Below are 19,647 nucleotides of genomic sequence, written 5' to 3'. Positions count from 1 at the left end.
GTTGGTCATAGAATAGGAAACATTTACATGGTGCATTTAGATTCTATTGATATGACTAATTTATGCCTAGTTGCTAAGGATGAGCATGATAGTTGGTTATGGCATAGGAGACTAGGTCATGCTAGTATGAGTGTTTTGCAACGGTAATTCAAGGAGACTTAGTAAGAGGGTTGCCTAAGCTTAAATTTGATAATGATAAAATCTGTGATGCTTGTGCTAAAGGAAAACAAAAACGAGTTTCTTTTAAATCTATTAATGATGTATCAACTAGTAGAGTATTACAATTGATCCATTTAGATCTTTTTGGGCCAACTAGAACTACTAGCTTGGGAGGAAAACAATATGCATTTGTCTTGGTAGATGACTATTCTAGATATACTTGGGTTCTATTCTTAAGTACTAAAGATGAAGCATTAGAAAATTTCATCACATTTTCAAAAATAATCCAAAATGAAAAAGGTTACTCTATCACTAGTGTTAGAAGTGATCATGGAACTGAATTTGAAAATCTTGGATTTATTGAGTTTTGTAATTCTAATGGTATTAGCCACAATTTTTCAGCACCTATAACCCCTCAACAAAATGGAGTTGTTGAGAGGAAAAATCAAACTTTAGAAGAAATGGCTAGAACCATGCTTTGTGAAAATAATTTGCCAAAATATTTTTGGGTGGAAGCCACAAATACCGCTTGTTATGTTGTAAATCGAGTAATGATTAGGCCAATTTTAAAGAAAACTCCATATGAAATTCTCAAAAATAAAAAGCCTAACATTAGCTATTTTCATCCTTTTGGATGTAAATGTTTTGTTTTAAATAACGGTAAAGAAAATCTTGGTAAATTTGATGCTAAAAGTGATGAAGGAATTTTTCTGGGTTATTCCTTAAATTCTAAAGCTTATCGTGTATTTAATAAAAGAACTTTAGTTGTAGAAGAGTCTATACATGTTGCTTTCGATGATAATCCCCTTCCGAGGAAGGATTCTTCTGTTAATGATGATGTAGGTATTGTACAAGCAAATGACGTTAGAAATGACGTTGGAGAATCATCATCAAAGGAAGAAATAAAAGATGAGGAAACTCATGATCCCCTCGAGAATCCAACCATTGAAGAAAGGGAAGTATCTTTTCCAAGAGAGTACAACTATGTCAAAGATGGTGAAATTATAGTGATCCATCAAAGGGTAACTACTCAATCTTCTCTTAGAAATATCTGTAATTATGTTGCATTTATTTCATGCATAGAGCCTAAGAACATCAAAGAAGCATTAAAAGATGAACATTGGATTATGGCTATGCAAGAAGAATTAAATCAATTTGAGAGAAGTAAAGTATGGACATTAGTTGAAAGGCCTAGTAATAAATCTATTGTAGGTACTAGATGGGTTTTTAGAAATAAACTTGATGAAAGTGGTAATATAGTGAGAAACAAGGCTAGACTTGTTGCTCAAGGGTATACTCAAGAAGAGGGTATAGACTACGATGAAACATACGCTCCCGTAGCTAGGATGGAAGCAATTAGAATGTTATTAGCATTTGCATGTTTTCATGAATTTAAATTATATCAAATGGATGTTAAAAGTGCATTTTTAAATGGTTTTATAAAAGAAGAAGTGTATGTGGAACAACCTCCAGGTTTTGAAGATTCAATTTTTCCGAATTATGTTTTTAAATTGACAAAAGCTCTTTATGGTTTAAAACAAGCTCCTAGAGCTTGGTATGAAAGATTGTCAAACTTTTTAATTGAAAAAGGGTTTTCAAAAGGAAAGGTTGACACTACATTATTTTTAAAGCATAAAGGTAAAGATTTATTAGTAGTACAAATTTATGTTGATGATATAATATTTGGTTCTACTAATGATGTTCTTTGCCAAGAATTTTCTAAGCTAATGCAAAGTGAGTTCGAGATGAGCATGATGGGGGAACTCTCATATTTTTTGGGGGTCCAAATCAAGCAAAGAAAAGATGGCATCTTCATCAATCAAGCTAAGTACGTCAAAGATATGCTCAAGAAATTTGGACTGGAAAATGGGAAACCTCATAACACTCCAATGAGCTCTTCAACAAAGCTTGACTTAGATGAAGGAGGTAAATGTATAGATGCTAAATTATATAGGTCAATGATTGGCTCTTTGCTTTATCTAACTGCAAGTAGACCGGACATTATGTTTAGTGTTTGCTTATGTGCTAGATTTCAATCATGTCCTAAGGAATCACATTTACTAGCTGTTAAGAGAATCTTTAGATACCTTAAGGACACTCCTAGTTTAGGACTTTGGTATCCTAGAGACTCTAGCTTTAGCTTGCATGCCTTTTCTGATACGGATTATGGAGGATGCAAATTAGATAGGAAAAGCACCTTCGGTACTTGTCAATTCCTTGGAAATATGTTGATTTCTTGGTTTTCAAAGAAACAAAATTGTGTTGCATTATCTACCACTGAAGCGGAATACATTTCAGCCGGTAGTTGCTGTGCACAAGTTTTATGGATGAAACAACAACTTTTTGATTATGGAATTGAAGTAGGTACCATTCCTATCAAGTGTGACAATACTAGTGCTATTTGTCTCACTAAAAATCCCATCCAACACTCTAGAACTAAGCACATTGAAATAAGACATCACTTCATTAGAGACCATGTCACTAAGGAATATGTAGTTCTAGAATTTGTTGATACTTTGCACCAATTAGCGGATATCTTTACAAAACCCTTAGACAAGGAAAGATTTTGGACACTTAGGAGAGAATTAGGTTTGACCAACCTATCTTCACTTAGTGTTTAAAATAATTTTAGCACTTTTAATAAATCTTGAAAAATGCTTATAATAATAATAATTTTTGATTGCATTCTTGCTATTAGTTAGGGGGAGTTTGTGATTCTTAGTGAAAATTAATTTTATGCTCAAAAATCGATTAAAGATTAATTTAATTGTTTGAACATAATTAATTTTTGATATATGAGTTGCCAATACCACTAGAAAAGATTAATTTAGCATTTTATGCTTAAAAAAATCGGATTTTAGCATTTTGGTGCAGAGGGAATCGATCCCCCCTTGAGGGAACCGATTCCCCCTTTGAAGGGGAACCGATTCCCCCCACAGGGGAATCGATACCCCCCTGGGGTTCTGTTAAAATCGGGCAGAACACCCCAAAATTCCCAAAACCCTAATATTTTCTTCAAACCGTTTCTCACCCTCCTCAAACACTCAAATCTCCTTTCTTGCCTCAAATCATCGATATTAATCGGAATTCGAATCAAAATATCATCTTCTAAACCTGTTGGAATCATTAAAATCGTGCAAACAACATCTAAATCCCCTCAATCTTCATCTTTCAAGGTAAATTTTTCTAAACTCTTTATTTCATTATTTTTGAACATAGGATTAGTTTCAATTAGTTCTAGGTTGAAATAGTGATCAAGCATTGATTATTTAGTGATTAGAAACTAGATGTTACAACTAATTTCATCAAAAACACAAGAATTTTTCAAATTTTTTTTAAATTTTCGAAATATAAAAAAAATTATTTTTCAAATTATTGTGTTTTGATTAAATTATGTTGTTGTTATGAAAAACTATACATATATTGTTTCTCAAAACCATATTTTCCAAAAGTTTTTCAAAAACTTTGCCCATTAGGATTGATTTAGAGAATCTTGAAATATTGAGGACTCATTTGAGTTTTGGGATTAATTGAATTGCATACATTTGTTTTTAAAAATGCAGGTTATTCTATCTATTCCGATTTCCTTCACCATGTCAAATCCTAAACGTCCTAGGTCTTCATCTAGTCGTTCTAGTCGTCAACCAAGTCCTCCTCTTATTCCTCAAAATCCTATTCCAAATCTTGATCCTAACTTGACTATCCAAAATTCTTGTTTCAATCAACCGGGTCCTAAAGATTATCGTTATTGGTTTTACCAATATTTTGACTCATATAAGATTAGGGAAGAACGTATCCCATCTCTTCAAACTATGGTTGACATTAACTTTAAATATCTCCCTATCTTGCACGAATGGAAATTTGATAAACTTTTCGAACTTGAACCCATTGTCTATCATCAACTTGTTCGTATCTTCTACTGTAATGCCGTTTGTATCAAAAATCGTGACAAAACCAAAACCATAGGAGTGCGTTCCTACCTCCTAGGTCAATATTTCCATCTTGATCCGGATTACATAGCCAATGCCTTAGGCTTGGACAATGAAGGTTTATCAAACGAAAAACAAGTTTTAGGTTCACGATATAAACGGAATGATAGTGCAAGTGTTTTAGATCTCCATGAGTGTTTCCTTCATCTCATGATCACTTGGTGGTTTCGACCATCCGGGGGTCGATATTCAACTCTTAGAGCTTTAGATCTTTGGTGGTTGCACTGTTTTGAAAACAATATAAAAATAAACCTCTCTGAGATTATCTTTGCTGAAATTGTTGAAACCGTTAACCTAGTGCCAAATAAGAAACTCTGTTCTTCACTAGTTTACGGTTGTATTCTTAGTAATCTCTTTCTAAAGCTGAACTCCGAGTTGGTCTAGATGCCTCATTTCCTCTTAAGAAACAAATCAATCTTCTTTCTTTAACAAGAGCGGGATGGGTCAAAAATAAGGAAACCGGTGCATGGGTTCGATCTTCTACTCCGGGAGCTAGTTCTTCACAAGCTCCACCCGAAGCTGACGAAGATCCCGAGTTTGAACAATTAATGAGGGATATTGATGAAGCTGAAGAAGAACCTGAACAACCCGAGGAGCACGCACAACAATCGACTCAAATGCCTCCATATTTTCAATCCTTTATGGAGACATTTGATTTCCGTTATGCTACAATGGATTCGCGCTTTTCCTCTATAGAGTCTCATTTATCCACAATAGGAGCTCAACAATTAGAGATTCTTCAGGAGATGCGTGCAAACAATGAAGCAACCAATGCTCGTATTAATGAACTAACTCATGAAATGGCTGCTATGCGAGCCCGTTTTCCTCCTACCGATCCGGATGTTTGATTATGTGTTTAGTTTTAAAACTTTGAACAAAAAGAATATTGTTTCAACATTTTGGATTGTTTGATTTTGTGGATTGTTGGATTTTGGATTTATGAATGGTGTGAACTTATATGTTTGGTGTTTTATTCATTTTTGCATCATTTACATCATCATTAGCAATATGACCAATTTTGCCATATCACATTATTTATGAATATTGATTTATGAAACTAATGGCTAACCTCTCTTTTGATTGTGATCTTAGCAGCTTAAGCTTATAATTAATAAATCAATTGGCTAAATGATTTCAAAACCTTGTTTTACAATGTCTTTTTTGATTTAACAAAAAGGGGGAGAAGAATAAGTGTTAAATGTTTTACTTGATAAATTGAAGAAGTGTTAAAGTAAGGGGGAGTAAAAAATCTTAAAATTACTAAAATGTTTTGTTATATCAAAAAGGGGGAGATTGTTGAAACATTTTGATATTTCGATATAACAAATTAAGTTAAATGGATTTTAATATTTTCCAAATGATTTTCTAAGTATATTCGATAACTATTTGAATATCAAAACATTACTCCAAATATTTCAAAAATCATTTTTAATCCTTACTTAAGTGTAAAATTAAGTTTAATCATAAAACAATTTCAAAATAATTTTAAAGTATTTCGAACCAATTCAAAGCCAAAAATTCCAGATTGCTCAGAGGGAACCGATTCCCCCCCATAGGAGGAACTGATTCCCCCCTGAATGGTTTGGCTCCGAGATTTCCAGAATGCTCGGAGGGAACCGATTCCCCCCTAAACAGTTTTGCTCCGAGAATTCCAGTATGCTCGGAGGGAACCGATCCCCCCAAGGGGGTACCGATTCCCCCCTTGTACAACGGTCGAAATATTTGAATTTTACACTTAGGAACCGATTCCCTTCAAGGGGGAACCGATTCCCCCCACACACCAAGCTGTTTTATTAAATGTTTTCACACTAAAACGGCTATAATATCTTCTCTAATCATCCCCAACGTTCAGAAGTGATCCAAGGTGTATTTAAGCAAGCTTAGAAGCCATTGATCAAAAACAAGAAACATCAAGCAACTAGAATCAAGAGAGAATCAAAGAGAAAGCATCAAACCTCAAGTTTGAGCATTTCAAGCCTATTTTCATTCAATATTCATTTTGCTTTCAAGAACACTTTTTGTGCTCAATTGTATTCATCTTTGAGTGTTCTTTTCTTTGTTCTAGAATTGAGCAAACATCTTACCTTGTGAGATTTTCTTGTAAGTTTGCAAATTTGTAATCTTCTCACGAGTTGGGGTATATCTTGAGGGAATTGTAAGGTTATCTCTTTGGCCTCAAAAGAAAGAACAAATTAGTGAATTTGTTGGAAAATCCTTAGTGTGGATAGCTAAGGTAGTGGACGTAGACTTTGTTTGAGAAAGTCGAACCACTGTAAATCGCTGTACAATTACTTTCAATTTTCTGCAAAAGCTTCCACAAAATTTTTATTGCCAATTCACCCCCCTCTTGGCCAATTTCGTCATTCGATTAACTCAACATGTTTTATTGGCCTTTATGTTAGGTTTGTAATTATAATCATCTCTTTCGTATATTTAATTCAAAATTATATAATCTCTAGAGTAGGTGGTTGAAAACTCTATGTTGACACATTGTATCTTTTTTAGGTTGTGCATTCAATATCTATTAGGAGCAAAATTCTTCTTTTTCCTTCCTCTAAGTAGAAATTGTTATATATTTAGAAATAATTATAATAATATTTATTTATATATATTTTTTTCAATTAATCAATGTTTTTATTGAATAAAAATAGTATTTTTTATTATTTCGGGTTGAGTCGGATCGGGGTTCGGATTTTATCTCAAAAAGTCGGGTCGGATTCGGATTGGATGGAAGATATATATTTTTTGGGTCGGATCTGGTTGGCCGAAACCCGACCCATTTCCATCCCTAATAAAAACGTATATTGTGACAATTCTAGACGATTCATTCTTTTTGGACATTTTGTGGTTTAAGTGTAGAATTACAGCCAAGGGTTATGATGGATTGAAGAATATGATAAACAATAATTTTAAAGTTGTAGAGGGAGAATTCAATTCTTTTTCTCCAACCACGCATGGTAACTTTTATATTGACATCTAATGTTGGTGTTAGGGCTAAGATCATGATGGCCATTCATAGACTGATAGGAACCAATAAATATGGTCCAATGACAGTAGATTCGTTCTAGGTAAATCATATGAATCTGTTAGAGGTCTTGTCAAGAGATCGACTGACAAAAAGATATGAAACTCTGGAAGTTTCATTCGGTGAAGGAATTCTTATGGAAACTTCAATAGATGGAGAAGTGGTAGTGAAGACACAATTAGTAGAAAAGATTCAAAGGAGGTACAAAACTCAGCCTCTTGGTACACATTTTGTATTACAGAAAAGCTTATAAATCAAGTGGATGCTTTTCCTTTCCTTTCATTTCCTTTTCTGCTCTGTTACTTCATTTCCCTGTTTTTTCCTTTTCTTCGAGTTATAATTTACATATAAATACCCACTTGGAGATCAAAATTTAGCTTCCCATAAAAGGAAATCAAAGTTTTCTTGTTTTGCTTGGTAATGGGAGAAGAAACAACTACCAGATGTTCGGAAATTAAAGTAAAAAGAATCCTTACAGAAACTTGGTAAATACCCCACTGATTATTTCAAGTGAGGAGCTATTAATTCAGATGATGGACCCATTCATTTCCTGACTTACATCAATGCTGAAGTTTGATGGTCCGCTGGAGTCGGCAAACCCCTTTACCGACTGCTCTGGAACAGACGTCTTCGTACCGACCGACGACCCGTGGTCTATAAAGACGACGACAACCGTAATATCGTCGTGGAAAAATCGTCTTATCCCTTTATCTACTTTCTTAAGGTCATCATATCTCATCTCCCTTTTCCTAGCAGCCTCGTTTAAAGCTGTTCTGATGAGCCTTTTTGCAATTCCCTGTCGGTCATTAGTATTCGACTAAATAAAATAAGAGAGGTAAAAGTTCCATGGTACATTAAGACGCAAAGAAACGCGATGAAAGCAGGCACTTACTGCTCGTGGAGAGCGGGAAACGATCTCGACGGCCTGCTGATTCGTCAAATGTTCCCAAAGTCCATCGGATGCAAAAATGAGAAACTTGTCACTAGGTTGTAAGACCCTGGTGCACAATGAGGGCTCCGCTGTTAACACCGGTCGACATATGGGTTCGGAAAGGTGAAACCGTGGGAAAGAAGGATCGAGAGAAAACTCGGGCCTCTTTAAGTATGCATCTCCAATGGATCTAGATACCTGAACCAGTTCACAGGTGAACATACAAGTATACAACAGTCAAAAACACAAGTGACTTGCACTAAAAGCTTCGCAAGCAAATTATCAATATCAGATTGACTTGTGTGCCAAGTAACAGAAAAAACGCAACTTTCAAGGATAAAATGTTCATAGTAACAACCAACCGTACTGTAAAATATGAAAATCATCAACATTTCAACTGAAAATCTTTGATATTTGGTGATTCTATAGCCATAGGACGATGACATTCATCGAACCTCCCGATAATCGCGGATAACCGATGAATGAAAACGAGCATACCTGAATGATGCCTTTGATACGCCACACTCCGTGCTTCATAACGACGATATGAGAATCGTCCGGATGCTGCAACCTCAGTTCCTGTCTGACCTCCTCTTTACTTGCATTATGATCTCTAGTCAACTGCTCGGCGACTATCTTATTCGATCGACTCGAACAGCCGATTACAGCTCGAGAATCACCCAAATTAGCAACATACAACGTGCCCCTCCATATAACCCCAACCAGACAACAAGATCCGATTGCAGCCATTAATGGTTTTATTCCACATGTCCTACGAACCAGACCGAGAAACCCATCTTCCGTTGCGGAGAAAGCACTTCTAAGAGTATCTTCAGAAATCGTTCCATTCGCTCGAGCAAGCCCTGTCAAACGATGTTTAAGATAATTTGTAGAATGAATTACCAAAAACCAATACAAGACATGAACTTACTAATCAAATTTTGAAAGAGATGATCGGAGATAAAGCGGGAAGCATCAGGGCCGCCATGTCCATCATAGACACCAACAAAAGTTGCATCTTTGCCGGTCTCAACTTGGCTATGATCTTCGATGATCTCATTGGCTTGAACAACGGCAAATGAGAAATCGCCACAAGAGTGTTTTTCAAGGTCTTTACACCAAAGAAGTGAGTCTGGTGAAGATGAAGAATCGTCTTCAAGCTCATCACTGTTGGTGTTGTTATAATCCTTGTTCATACGGGCATATCGACTTACTGGTCTCCAACAAGCGAGAGCTATCCTTGGCAACCATGAAAACATCCCTCATTTCCCTCGGGAACAAGCAAAAGAAAAATGGGAAATTTTGAGGTTTTAAGGATAGTTTGAGAACCCCCCACCAAATTATTTGATGAGTGGAAGTAAAATTTAGATTGGGTTTGTTGGAAAAGTGAGGAAAGTATGAAGAGTTTGAAGGGGTAATAGTTAGAGTGATGAATGAAATGAGAAGATGATGAAGAAGAAATGTAAAACAAAAAGGTTAGAGAAAGTTGAGTGACCGTGAGAGTTTTAGAGAGGAAAGAAAAAGTTAAGGCTTCCCTGCGCTCTTACTTTTATTCCGTTTTGATACTTAAATTTTATTTTTTAAATCATTTTTAACATTTTATTTAAGTTTTATTTTGGTACTTACAGTTAAAAAATTAATAGTAATTTTGACATATCATCATAATATAAATATCACGTCTTCATTGAAAAAATATTACATTAACAGTTATGTTAATTTTTTAATAATGGGATACCAAATTGAAACCTGAACTAAACGGTATGTATGATTTTTTTAAATAAAGTTTAGATACGAAAACATAACAAAAGTAATATTTTAGGTACTAAATGTGTAGTTTACCCATGTTTATTTTTTTCATTTCATTTCCTTTTTTCCTATTACAAAACAAAAGTTGTCATTTTTCTTATCAACTAAGTAGTATTATTTTGGCTATTATTAGTGAAATTATCATTTTTATCTTTTAACATCCTTATATAAACTATTTGATCCACTTAGTGTTACTTAGGGTTAGGGATGGACATGGATCGAGTTAGGTCGTTTTTCTAGCCAATTTAATTCGACTTGAAAAATATATATCATCACCTGAACCCAACTAACCCGAATTAGGAGTGACTTTACCCGATCCGAACCTGACTCACCTTTTTGAGATAAAATTCAAACCCGATCTGATCCGAAATAAATATATTTATAAGAAGATATCACCTTTTTTTTTCAATAAAAATAAGGATCTAATTAAAAATAATAATATAGAAAGGGATATTATTGCAATTATCCCTAAATATATCAAGTATAACTACATTACTTTTTGGATCAGATCGGGTCAGGTATTTTTCACCTTAATCATGAACTCAAACCGATCCAATCCGAACCCGATTTTTATAAAAATCCAACGTAATAAAACCGGATCAAATCGGAACCCGTCAAATTCAGATCTCGTGTCCAATTCAACGGAAGGAATTATACAAAAATAAATAACAATAATAATAAAGAAAATTGGGTATATAAGTTTTTTGATTGAAAAATATTAAATATTAATTTAATGTTTTTAATTTAATTTTATTTAAATTATTATAATGATAATTTTATCTTTTTAACATCCTTATATAATTTTTATATAGGAAAATTAAAAATAACTTATAAGATATCAATCCCGAATTTAGTATTATCAATATATAAAATATAAATCTTTTAACATTTAATCTATGATCATTTTTAGATGAATTTTTAATATAAAATATTATGTTTCACCCATTATGTCATAATTTAATATGTATATTCTATTTAACACAAAATTAACACATTAAATAAAAATATAATAAATTTAAACGTTTTCTAAATACACTTTTGTTAATAAAATCTTTTAATTTTGATTTATCTCGAAATTATTTTTTTATTAAGGTAAGATGATTATAATATAATATATGTTCTAAATACTCTTAATCATTTGATAATAAATTTCCAAATCTCGAAATTAAAATTCTATCTTATAGTAATTTTCCTTCTCATTAAAATTTATTAACTCTTAGTTGTGGGAGGTAACAAAATTTATTATTTTTATACAATTTACCTTAATCTTTTCCTACTCATAAATGAACTCATTTTATTTAATATATTGCAATAATAACAACACTAAGACTCAATTAATATAAAAGAATATTATGAAAACTATATAATTATACATAAAAAATAGTTAACTGCACCATATGTCCCTAAAATATGATCATCATTCACCTAATTTTTTAGACATTCTAATTTCATCCTCAAATTACGGTCTCATTTTAAATAAATCCTCAAACTTTTGAACATACTAAATTCATCCCCAAACTATAATCCTCATTCTATATTGATCCCCAAACTTTTAAATATTTCTATTTTCAACTTTAAAGTTTTGAATGATTTAGGGGGATTTTATTGGATTGCTCAAAAGTTTAGGGACTAATTTAGAATAAGAGTCATAGTTTAATGATAACTTTGGAATGTTTAAAAGTTTGGGGAATAATTTAGAATGTGAGTCATAATTTAGGGATGAAATTAATATATTTAAAAGTTTAAAGATCATTATAGAATAAGAGACATAGTTTGGGGATATATGGTACAATTAACTATAAAAAAAATAATACACTTTTTTTATTAATCTAGAGTAATTACAAAGGTACTATCTGGTCGATATTTTTCTTAATCACTGACAATTATATATATATAAATATACATTAGATATAATTATGAATCATGAAAAAAATGATGAAATCTAAAGGAGGAGATAAGTCAACAATTATATATAGAAGAAGGGGGAAAGATAGTTGTGGTGTTATTTTCCAAAACTGAAAAAGGCTTAAAATCATGTGATACAAACACAAGCTTGTGAATACTTGTAAGCCTTTTTACCTATAAAAGCATCTATCAATAATCAAATATCATCAGAGGGTGGTGAACTTCTCATCCTTGTCAAGTGAATCTCCACCGTCGATGGAACAGGAACTTCCAAAATCGTTTAATTAGATTTTATTTTAGCCAAAGAAAATCATTAAAAAATATGAAAGGAATAATATAATATAATATCAATTCAAAGATTTTTAATCCTTTAACAATGAAAGTTCATATCCCTACATACGTGATACTCGAACTCGGAACCTTGAGGGATAACAACAAACCCTTTAACCGATGAGGTTGTTTGGTTTGTGCAGTTTTTATATCGTAGGATTAAAATTAGGGGGGAGGATCATATTTTGTTTTAGCCTGCTTTTATCTAACATGGCACATGGGACACGAGATTTCACCCTTCATTCACATATCAAATAAAGAAGCTATTGACTGATAACTGCATACAATGACAATAAAGTAAAATTTTAGGACAGAGGAAAATGAAAAATGATGGCAGGTCCTATGTGTATCAAGACAGATGAAGATCAAACATTAAACATCATAATAATTCCGTCCCTTCTAATAATCAGTCACCAACTCCATTGTGTCTTTTACTCGATGCAGGTTCCATTGCCATACAGAACTTAATCATAAATGGTTCATAACTGAATTTCAGGGTATTCGAACTCCATACCATATTACGAGCTGAATTGCATCCCGAAAGTTAGAGCATGACACTCAAGATTTCTCATGTTGACCTACAAACATTAAAACACACACACAAAAGTCAGCATGGATGGTGCATGTTACACACACAAAAGCTATATGATAGAAATACTATATTAGCCTGTCTCTAAACCTGCAAAACATCTCTTAAAAATCTATTCAGCTTTACTTGTCTGAGTGCAACTGATAAAGACGATAGAAAACTTTACTAAATTGTATCATTCCCATTTACCGGCCATTTGATAAAGGATGTAACAAATAAATACATCTTTTGTTTGGGAACTCAGGTAACCGACAAAACTGAGCAAAAATTACAAATCAAACTGGAGACCAAGAAAACTAGCACATATCATGGAAGCTTATTACCAGTTATTTGAACACTCCCAACCTTCCTTTACTTTATTATAGAGGTGGGGCAGGGAAAAGGTAGGAGGCTATTAAACTTGGTGTTAAGTTCATGAGAATATAGGTGCCCAATAAGATTTGCATATTATCCGACCACTCATGATTAATGAAAACTGGCTGTGTGGCAAGTATACCTTTCTTCTTATTTTTAGCAACTATGGATAAATGAATTGAAAAACCGAAACTCCATAGGGTGATTTTCTACTTGCACACTATAACCGTTCACTATCGAAACTTAAATTAATTACAACCAACAACTCAGAGGAAACTTGTATTTATATGCTCAAACAGAACAAGGCACACTACTGAAATGGAAAACAAGCAGGCAGAGAGAAACTTCAATGGTATTTGATATGCACTTCCCCTTTCTTTCTCTCCCTTATTGACTCTGAAGAAATGTCCTAGATTTATAATAATAACCTTTCTATACACATACATTTGGTAGATGACTACAATGTTTCTTGTCATCTGAACAGGCTGACAAACAACGCACCTACTTATTTTTCATTTAGTAGAGAGATAAATTTGGATAAAGAGAGACCAGAACAAGATTTACTCTATTTTGGACTGCTTGTAAAGTAATATTACACCATATAATAGGTTGAATACAGTGTTCATACTGTAGGAATGACATAACCTCCCATTTCCACGATGGTAGCTTAGGGCTTAGTTAATGAATAACACATATATGTGTTCCCTCAAACAACTACAAACATGGTAACTTCATTTCCTACTTTCAACATCTTGGAAGGTGACAAACACTTACCACAACAGCAACTCCTGTTTCGCAGAACCTAGGAATGCAAATAAGTCTTACTGATTGCCCTTCCGACCCTGTATCAATTAATAGCAAGTAGAGTTTAATGGCCAGGTAATAAAATAAGGATGCTGCTTCAGCTGTTGCTTTTGTTTGAAAGGTAATTTTCAATAGGTAAGGGAAAGTCTTGGAGTAATAACCTTTTACCAAGCGAGTTTCATATTTTTCCTGATTACCAACAAAGTAAACATCAGGACAGCTATCAATTAGGAAGGGATCTCGATCAGTGAAAGGATAACATCCTGTCAGACAAAAAAAAAACAGTTAACAATTGATGTAAGCTCCTTGATTTCTGTTGTACATAATATGTTGTATCACTACATCATAGCACCCTGTCAAGCAATAACAGAGCCAAAAAACTAATATCATTTTAAAATCAATACCTGAAGCATGTTAATGTTGTCATTTCTCAGGATCGATTTTTAAGTTACAAAATCTGGAACCTTTCTGCATAAAGTTTTTTTTTCTTTTTTATTATGAAGATTATATAACTTACTGATGGGTGCTAAGCCTCTCAATTTCCAAACTAACAAACAAGTTTACATATAAAAAATGTTGTCAAGGGCGCAAGGCAAAAAAAAAAGGAAACTAGCTTGAGTGAAGTAAAGTGCAATATGTATACGAGTAATTTTTTGTGTATACATATATATTTATATATAGCATAAGATACAGAATAAACTCTAAAGTGGAGTATAGTTTATATACAAAACATGCAAATTTTTATAATGGTCAATATGTATGATTTCCTTGAGGTCAATGTTTCCTGTTGAATGCTCAAATATTACAAAGTATAGATTTTGATATTATCCTTTTCGTACAAGAAAATTTAGATCAAATTTTTTTAAAAAGGTGAAAATTAAAATAAACTAGAGAGAAATTCAATCAGGCGGGCCTTTTTTGTGCATGTCGCCTTACAAAAAAAGCACACCAAGGCATGCGCCTAATCAAATGGGCATAGCGTTAAGGGGTCTAAGGGGTGAATAATCCTAGGCGCAGGCGCGTATAGTCACAGCCTTGCCAAAACTGTATAAATATGAATAAATGCACAACGACACATATATAAGAACATATAAATGTCTTTTACCAAGAGTATTCGGTGTTGTTGGTGCCAGATGCCTCCATCTTAAAGTACTTTCCAAAAAGTCAAGTTTATCCTTTGCCTCCGAATACTTAGTGAGATCATCTATGTTCTGACCTGATGTTCCAAGAAATCTAGAAAATAAAGGAGCACAGCTGAGCAATCAGCATACATCTATTTAGGCTGAGCCACTTACAGTGTACAATATCCATGTATTACCTGATGTTATCAAGCTCAAAACAGTGAGGATTTGTACAGGACCTAAAAGTGTTATAAGTTGCTGACCCTGGAAAAAGGCACCTGTTCAAAGGCTGAAAGGAGAAGGATATTAGGAATGATACAAATGCAATTGTGTTTTATGTACTCTCAACACACATAGAAAACATCAAACCTGCTGAGGTAAGGAAAAATTTGCAGGGTCACTAGATCCAGGCATGATATCCAATGGCAAACTTGCAGCAATCTGAACATACGTGAAAATGATAAGCAACAAGAACAGTATGGAAATTACAAGACCATAAAATGGGCAGAAGTAAAACCTGAGTCAACTGAATGTCCAACTCTTTAAATGGCTCAGACAACCTTGACTGATCCTTTGAAGCTAAATTCTGCCCAAAGGTTATCATCCAAATATCAGTGTAAGATGCATTCAGGATTTTAAGATTATCAGCTATCAAGAATGGTGATTTTTATTGTTCACATCATACAGAGTTATTACAACAGCAAGACTTTTGCCTGGAAACATTTAGTCTAATGGAAAGTCCAATCTTTTTTATTTCTTTAAAAGAGGAAGGGAAGGATGCAAAATTATGGTTATTAGAGAATTTTCAAAGGAGGTCGGTGCTATATCTACAATCTACAATGAAACTATTATTACTGTCAAACAACTCTGAAGAGAGGTCCTGAAGGGGAAAAAAATCCTTTTTTAAAAAAAATGGTCAAACTTTATGAAAGAGAAGGATAATGCATACAGGCTTTCCATAGTAATAGATTAAGGAAAAAATAAGTTAAAGTTTTTACCTGTCCATTAAGAAGTCCACGAGAAATTTCAACAGAGTTCCCAGCAATCACAAGATGAACTATCTCTGCTGCAAGGCCTTGCTCCTATTCATCAATATTATGAAGCCAGCCAGCTGTAATAGTTGATGATGTGGTAAAATGTTTTGTAAAAAGAATAATATAATAGAATTGACAAGAACCTCCTCATCTCCTAGATGCCCTGTTATGTGATCAACAAGAAGCTGAAACAGAAGGGGATTAGAGGAGCTGCTCCCAATGCTAAGCCCAGAGACAAAAACAACATACTTGTCTTCTCCTGTCCACAAAGTTAAAATTTGAAGACTTTGAGGCCTTGTTTACAGACAGAGAAAGACCAAACTTTAAGATACAGCCTATGTCTGCTTAGATAAAATGGAAGCCCAAGTTTCATGAGACAAATTAAGTACGAATATTTAAGAAAAGGTTCAACAATAATCAAGCTAATTGTCTTCCTACCATTCTCAATACTCAAACTCATTATTCCTATGAAAATATAGAGAAAATTGATTTTTTTTTTCAAAAAGTAAAACAAAAAGCTGCAATAACAAACATGAGACAAAACAAGGTGCAACTTGTCAGGATTCCTTGGATATAAAGTATCTCATGTCCTGAAATTTCAGGTTAAGACAGATATATAGATTTGGAGAGAAAGAGAGCTCTACTTATCAATTCTTGATGGAAAAAAATCACATTATGAATTTGCAGAAATTTGCAGCTTTAATGCAAGAGTTCTTACAACTTAAAAGACCAATGTATCATTCATATCGCCACTCGTCACTGTCAAAGTGGCAACTTGTTCTACTAATTTCTATTCTAGCAATATATATATATATAAGTTGCAAACCATTAGTAGTTTTCTTTTCTTAGCATATTGGATATTAATATCAATTTAACCAGGGATAAACGCTTTATTCAGACTAGGTAAGATATGAATGGTTATACCCAACAGAGAAGTGGCTCTTTTATAGAGTAGATGCAACTTTAGACGTAAGAACATAAACTTCGAAGGCAAGGGGGCAATCAGACCATACTTGATTTCAGCTGCCGCTCAATCTGAGGTGGTAGGCCAGCTTCAAGAACATCTTCAACAAAGAAGGCTCCTGCACTGGTTTCCTTTCCATGCAATGCAATGACAACACCTATCAAATGGATTATGTAAGTGAAAAATCAGCATGCTTCATTAGAATAATATTTGAAGCATATATTTCATTAATTGAATCCCCAATAATGAATAAACAATAAGTTATGATGAGAAACAAAAGGTTATTGGTTATCACTCAATCATAAGCATTTCTAGGTTGTAGAAGCATATGTTTAAAAGGAAGTGGAAGAAAGAAAAAAAAACTTCAAAACTGAATAGAATGAGCCAAATAGTTAAGGCTCCTGACAAGCTCATATGATAAAAATCTAGTAGCTCTGTAAACAAAACTTTGAAGTAATCAATTGCAATAAATGCATTCATTTCCAATGTGTTGACAAACAATTCAATTGTGAACAGAAATTCCAAAAATTATACTCAACTGATGGCAATACAGACCTGTTACATAAACGGAGGGTGAAAGCACAGTCCCACCAAGCTTAACTCTTCCGCTTTCATCTTCCAAAACCAAATAGTCATCTTGATGAATAAAATTATGGGGTTTTACAAGAGGGGCAACAGATCTCTGTAGATTATAAAAAGATTATACAAAGAACTTTTGAAGTCAAACAACATTGAATTTCCATATAGAGTTCAATAAACAAAATGAAATAAAAACCAATGAAATGAACTACATCCATTAATAACCATATTACCTCCTTTGAGTATTCATCAAGGATACAGGGTTTGAGTTTCATATGCTTGTAAAGAGTCCCAACGATGATGCATTCTTTGCCTTCCTCTAGCCCTAAAACCGTACAAACTACAAAGAGAGAGATCACATTTAAATCATTCCATGGAAACTAAAACTCAATCAAACTACTAACTCATTTGAAATGCTGATATCTGTTAGCCGCTAAAGCTGCTGCTTACTTAAAAAACCAAAACCCACAAAAAAACAGCAGAGCAAAGGTACCAGATTAGTAAATTAAACTTTAAAAAGAAAAGAAAAACCAAATTTTGACCCTGGAAACATGCTAAAATGTAAAAGTTCAATATATATTTTATATAGAGGGGATACCAGGGAGATGGGATTTCCAGTTGGGAACAAGGGAATAAAGCAAAGCTCTCATGCAGTGAAGACGAGCAAAATAAATTTGACTGTACTGTTGGCCTCTGTAAACTTCCTTCTGAATCTCGAAATTCTCATCCTATAACACCCAAAGAGAAAGGGGGATTAACGTTCTGAACAGATTTTAGGAAATTACCGAACCAAGAACTGAATTCAAAGGTAGAAATAGCTTACGAAAGAGAGGTAAGTGGATTGCTTCCTCTGCAGCTGTTCTGGCGAGTCGACTTCCATGGCGGGAAAACTATGAGGTTGCAGACTGAAATTTCTTTACTTGCCCAACTCTACTTTGTTTTTTATAGATCTAAGAATGTATTTAAGAAATATATTATTTCATTTGAAAAGCATGCAGATTGGGGATGCAGTTCAAGTGGTACAGGCCTTCTATTATGAGAGAGAGGTACGGGGTTCAATACTTAATAGGTCTTGTTTCTCTCTTGCATTTTATTATGTACATATTATTCAGGTAAAAACAACAACTTTATTAATATTTAAATTATTAATTTTATTTCATTTTGATATTTAAATTTTATTTTTTAAAAATTATATCTAATATTTATTTTAAGTTTTATTTTAGTGTTTATTGTTTAAAATTTAACAAAACTATTGTATGTTGTATTTTTTATGGATAAATTACATCATTCACAATTCTCAACTATCTTCTCATTTTTATTTTGGACACTTCAAGTTATGTCATCCTGACAAACATAGACATACTTCATCGAATAGCCAGCTATAAGGGGGTGCACCCTGAACGATTGCTCGAGCCTCTCACTTTTTATAGGGATCCAAGTTTTTCAATCATACTTTTTTATTTTATAATTGTAATTTTTAATCTTTTCAATTTTGTATTTTATCTTTATAACTAAAGTCCCTAATTTCTGTAATCTCATGTTTTACCTTTATGATTGAAGCACCTAATTTTTTTAATACAACTTTTTACCTTTATAATTAAGGTCCCTAATTTTTAAATCTCACTTTTTACATTTATAATCGAGATTCAAGGTCCTTAATTTTTTTTAATTTCACTTTTTACCTTTATAATTAAGGTCTCTAATTTTTAAATCCCACTTTTTACATTTATAATCGAGATTCAAGGCCCCTAATTTTTTCAATCTCACTTTTTATCTTTATAAATGAGACCTTAATTTTTTTCAATCTCATTTTCTACTTTTATAATTGAAGCCCCTAATTAAGCTAACTTTTTACCTTTATAACTGAAACTCCTAATTTTTTCAATCTCACATTTTACTTTTACAATATAAGCCATAATTTAATCATTTTCTAAGATTTATGGTCAGACGAAGAACTCATCTTATTGGAGAGTTCCACCGAAAGAAATCTTAATAAACACAAGAGTTATAAGTGGAGAAAAATATTTTTGGAACTATAAAAAAATACACTATAATTT

The 19,647-nt window shown here is 33.1% G+C and overlaps 2 protein-coding genes across 2 annotated transcripts; both read right to left on the bottom strand.

The window, feature by feature from the left end:
- Positions 1–7,587: 7,587 nt before the first annotated feature.
- Positions 7,588–9,631, bottom strand: LOC120169520 (probable protein phosphatase 2C 68). Its single transcript, XM_039177646.1, has 4 exons — positions 9,036–9,631; positions 8,603–8,967; positions 8,066–8,302; positions 7,588–7,969 (listed from the first exon to the last, which is right to left on the bottom strand). Exons 1-4 carry the CDS (start codon positions 9,361–9,363, stop codon positions 7,700–7,702), a joined length of 1,200 nt encoding a protein of 399 aa, XP_039033577.1. The 5' UTR covers positions 9,364–9,631; the 3' UTR covers positions 7,588–7,699.
- Positions 9,632–12,479: 2,848 nt separating this feature from the next.
- LOC120169661 (DNA polymerase delta small subunit-like) lies at positions 12,480–18,559 on the bottom strand. Its single transcript, XM_039177769.1, has 14 exons — positions 18,414–18,559; positions 18,189–18,318; positions 17,824–17,930; positions 17,567–17,693; positions 17,061–17,168; positions 16,191–16,306; positions 16,012–16,095; positions 15,531–15,599; positions 15,383–15,454; positions 15,211–15,302; positions 14,998–15,125; positions 14,054–14,155; positions 13,863–13,930; positions 12,480–12,723 (listed from the first exon to the last, which is right to left on the bottom strand). The coding sequence occupies exons 1-14, from the start codon at positions 18,468–18,470 to the stop codon at positions 12,664–12,666; spliced, it is 1,320 nt and encodes a 439-aa protein (XP_039033700.1). The 5' UTR covers positions 18,471–18,559; the 3' UTR covers positions 12,480–12,663.
- Between the last annotated feature and the right edge of the window lie 1,088 nt (positions 18,560–19,647).

This window comes from Hibiscus syriacus, unplaced genomic scaffold, assembly GCF_006381635.1.
Source record: "Hibiscus syriacus cultivar Baekdansim isolate YM2019G1 unplaced genomic scaffold, ASM638163v2 tig00111769_pilon, whole genome shotgun sequence".
Taxonomy (NCBI): domain Eukaryota; kingdom Viridiplantae; phylum Streptophyta; class Magnoliopsida; order Malvales; family Malvaceae; genus Hibiscus; species Hibiscus syriacus.
Note: the sequence above shows the minus strand (reverse complement) of the source record. Positions and strands in the feature narration are given on the sequence as shown.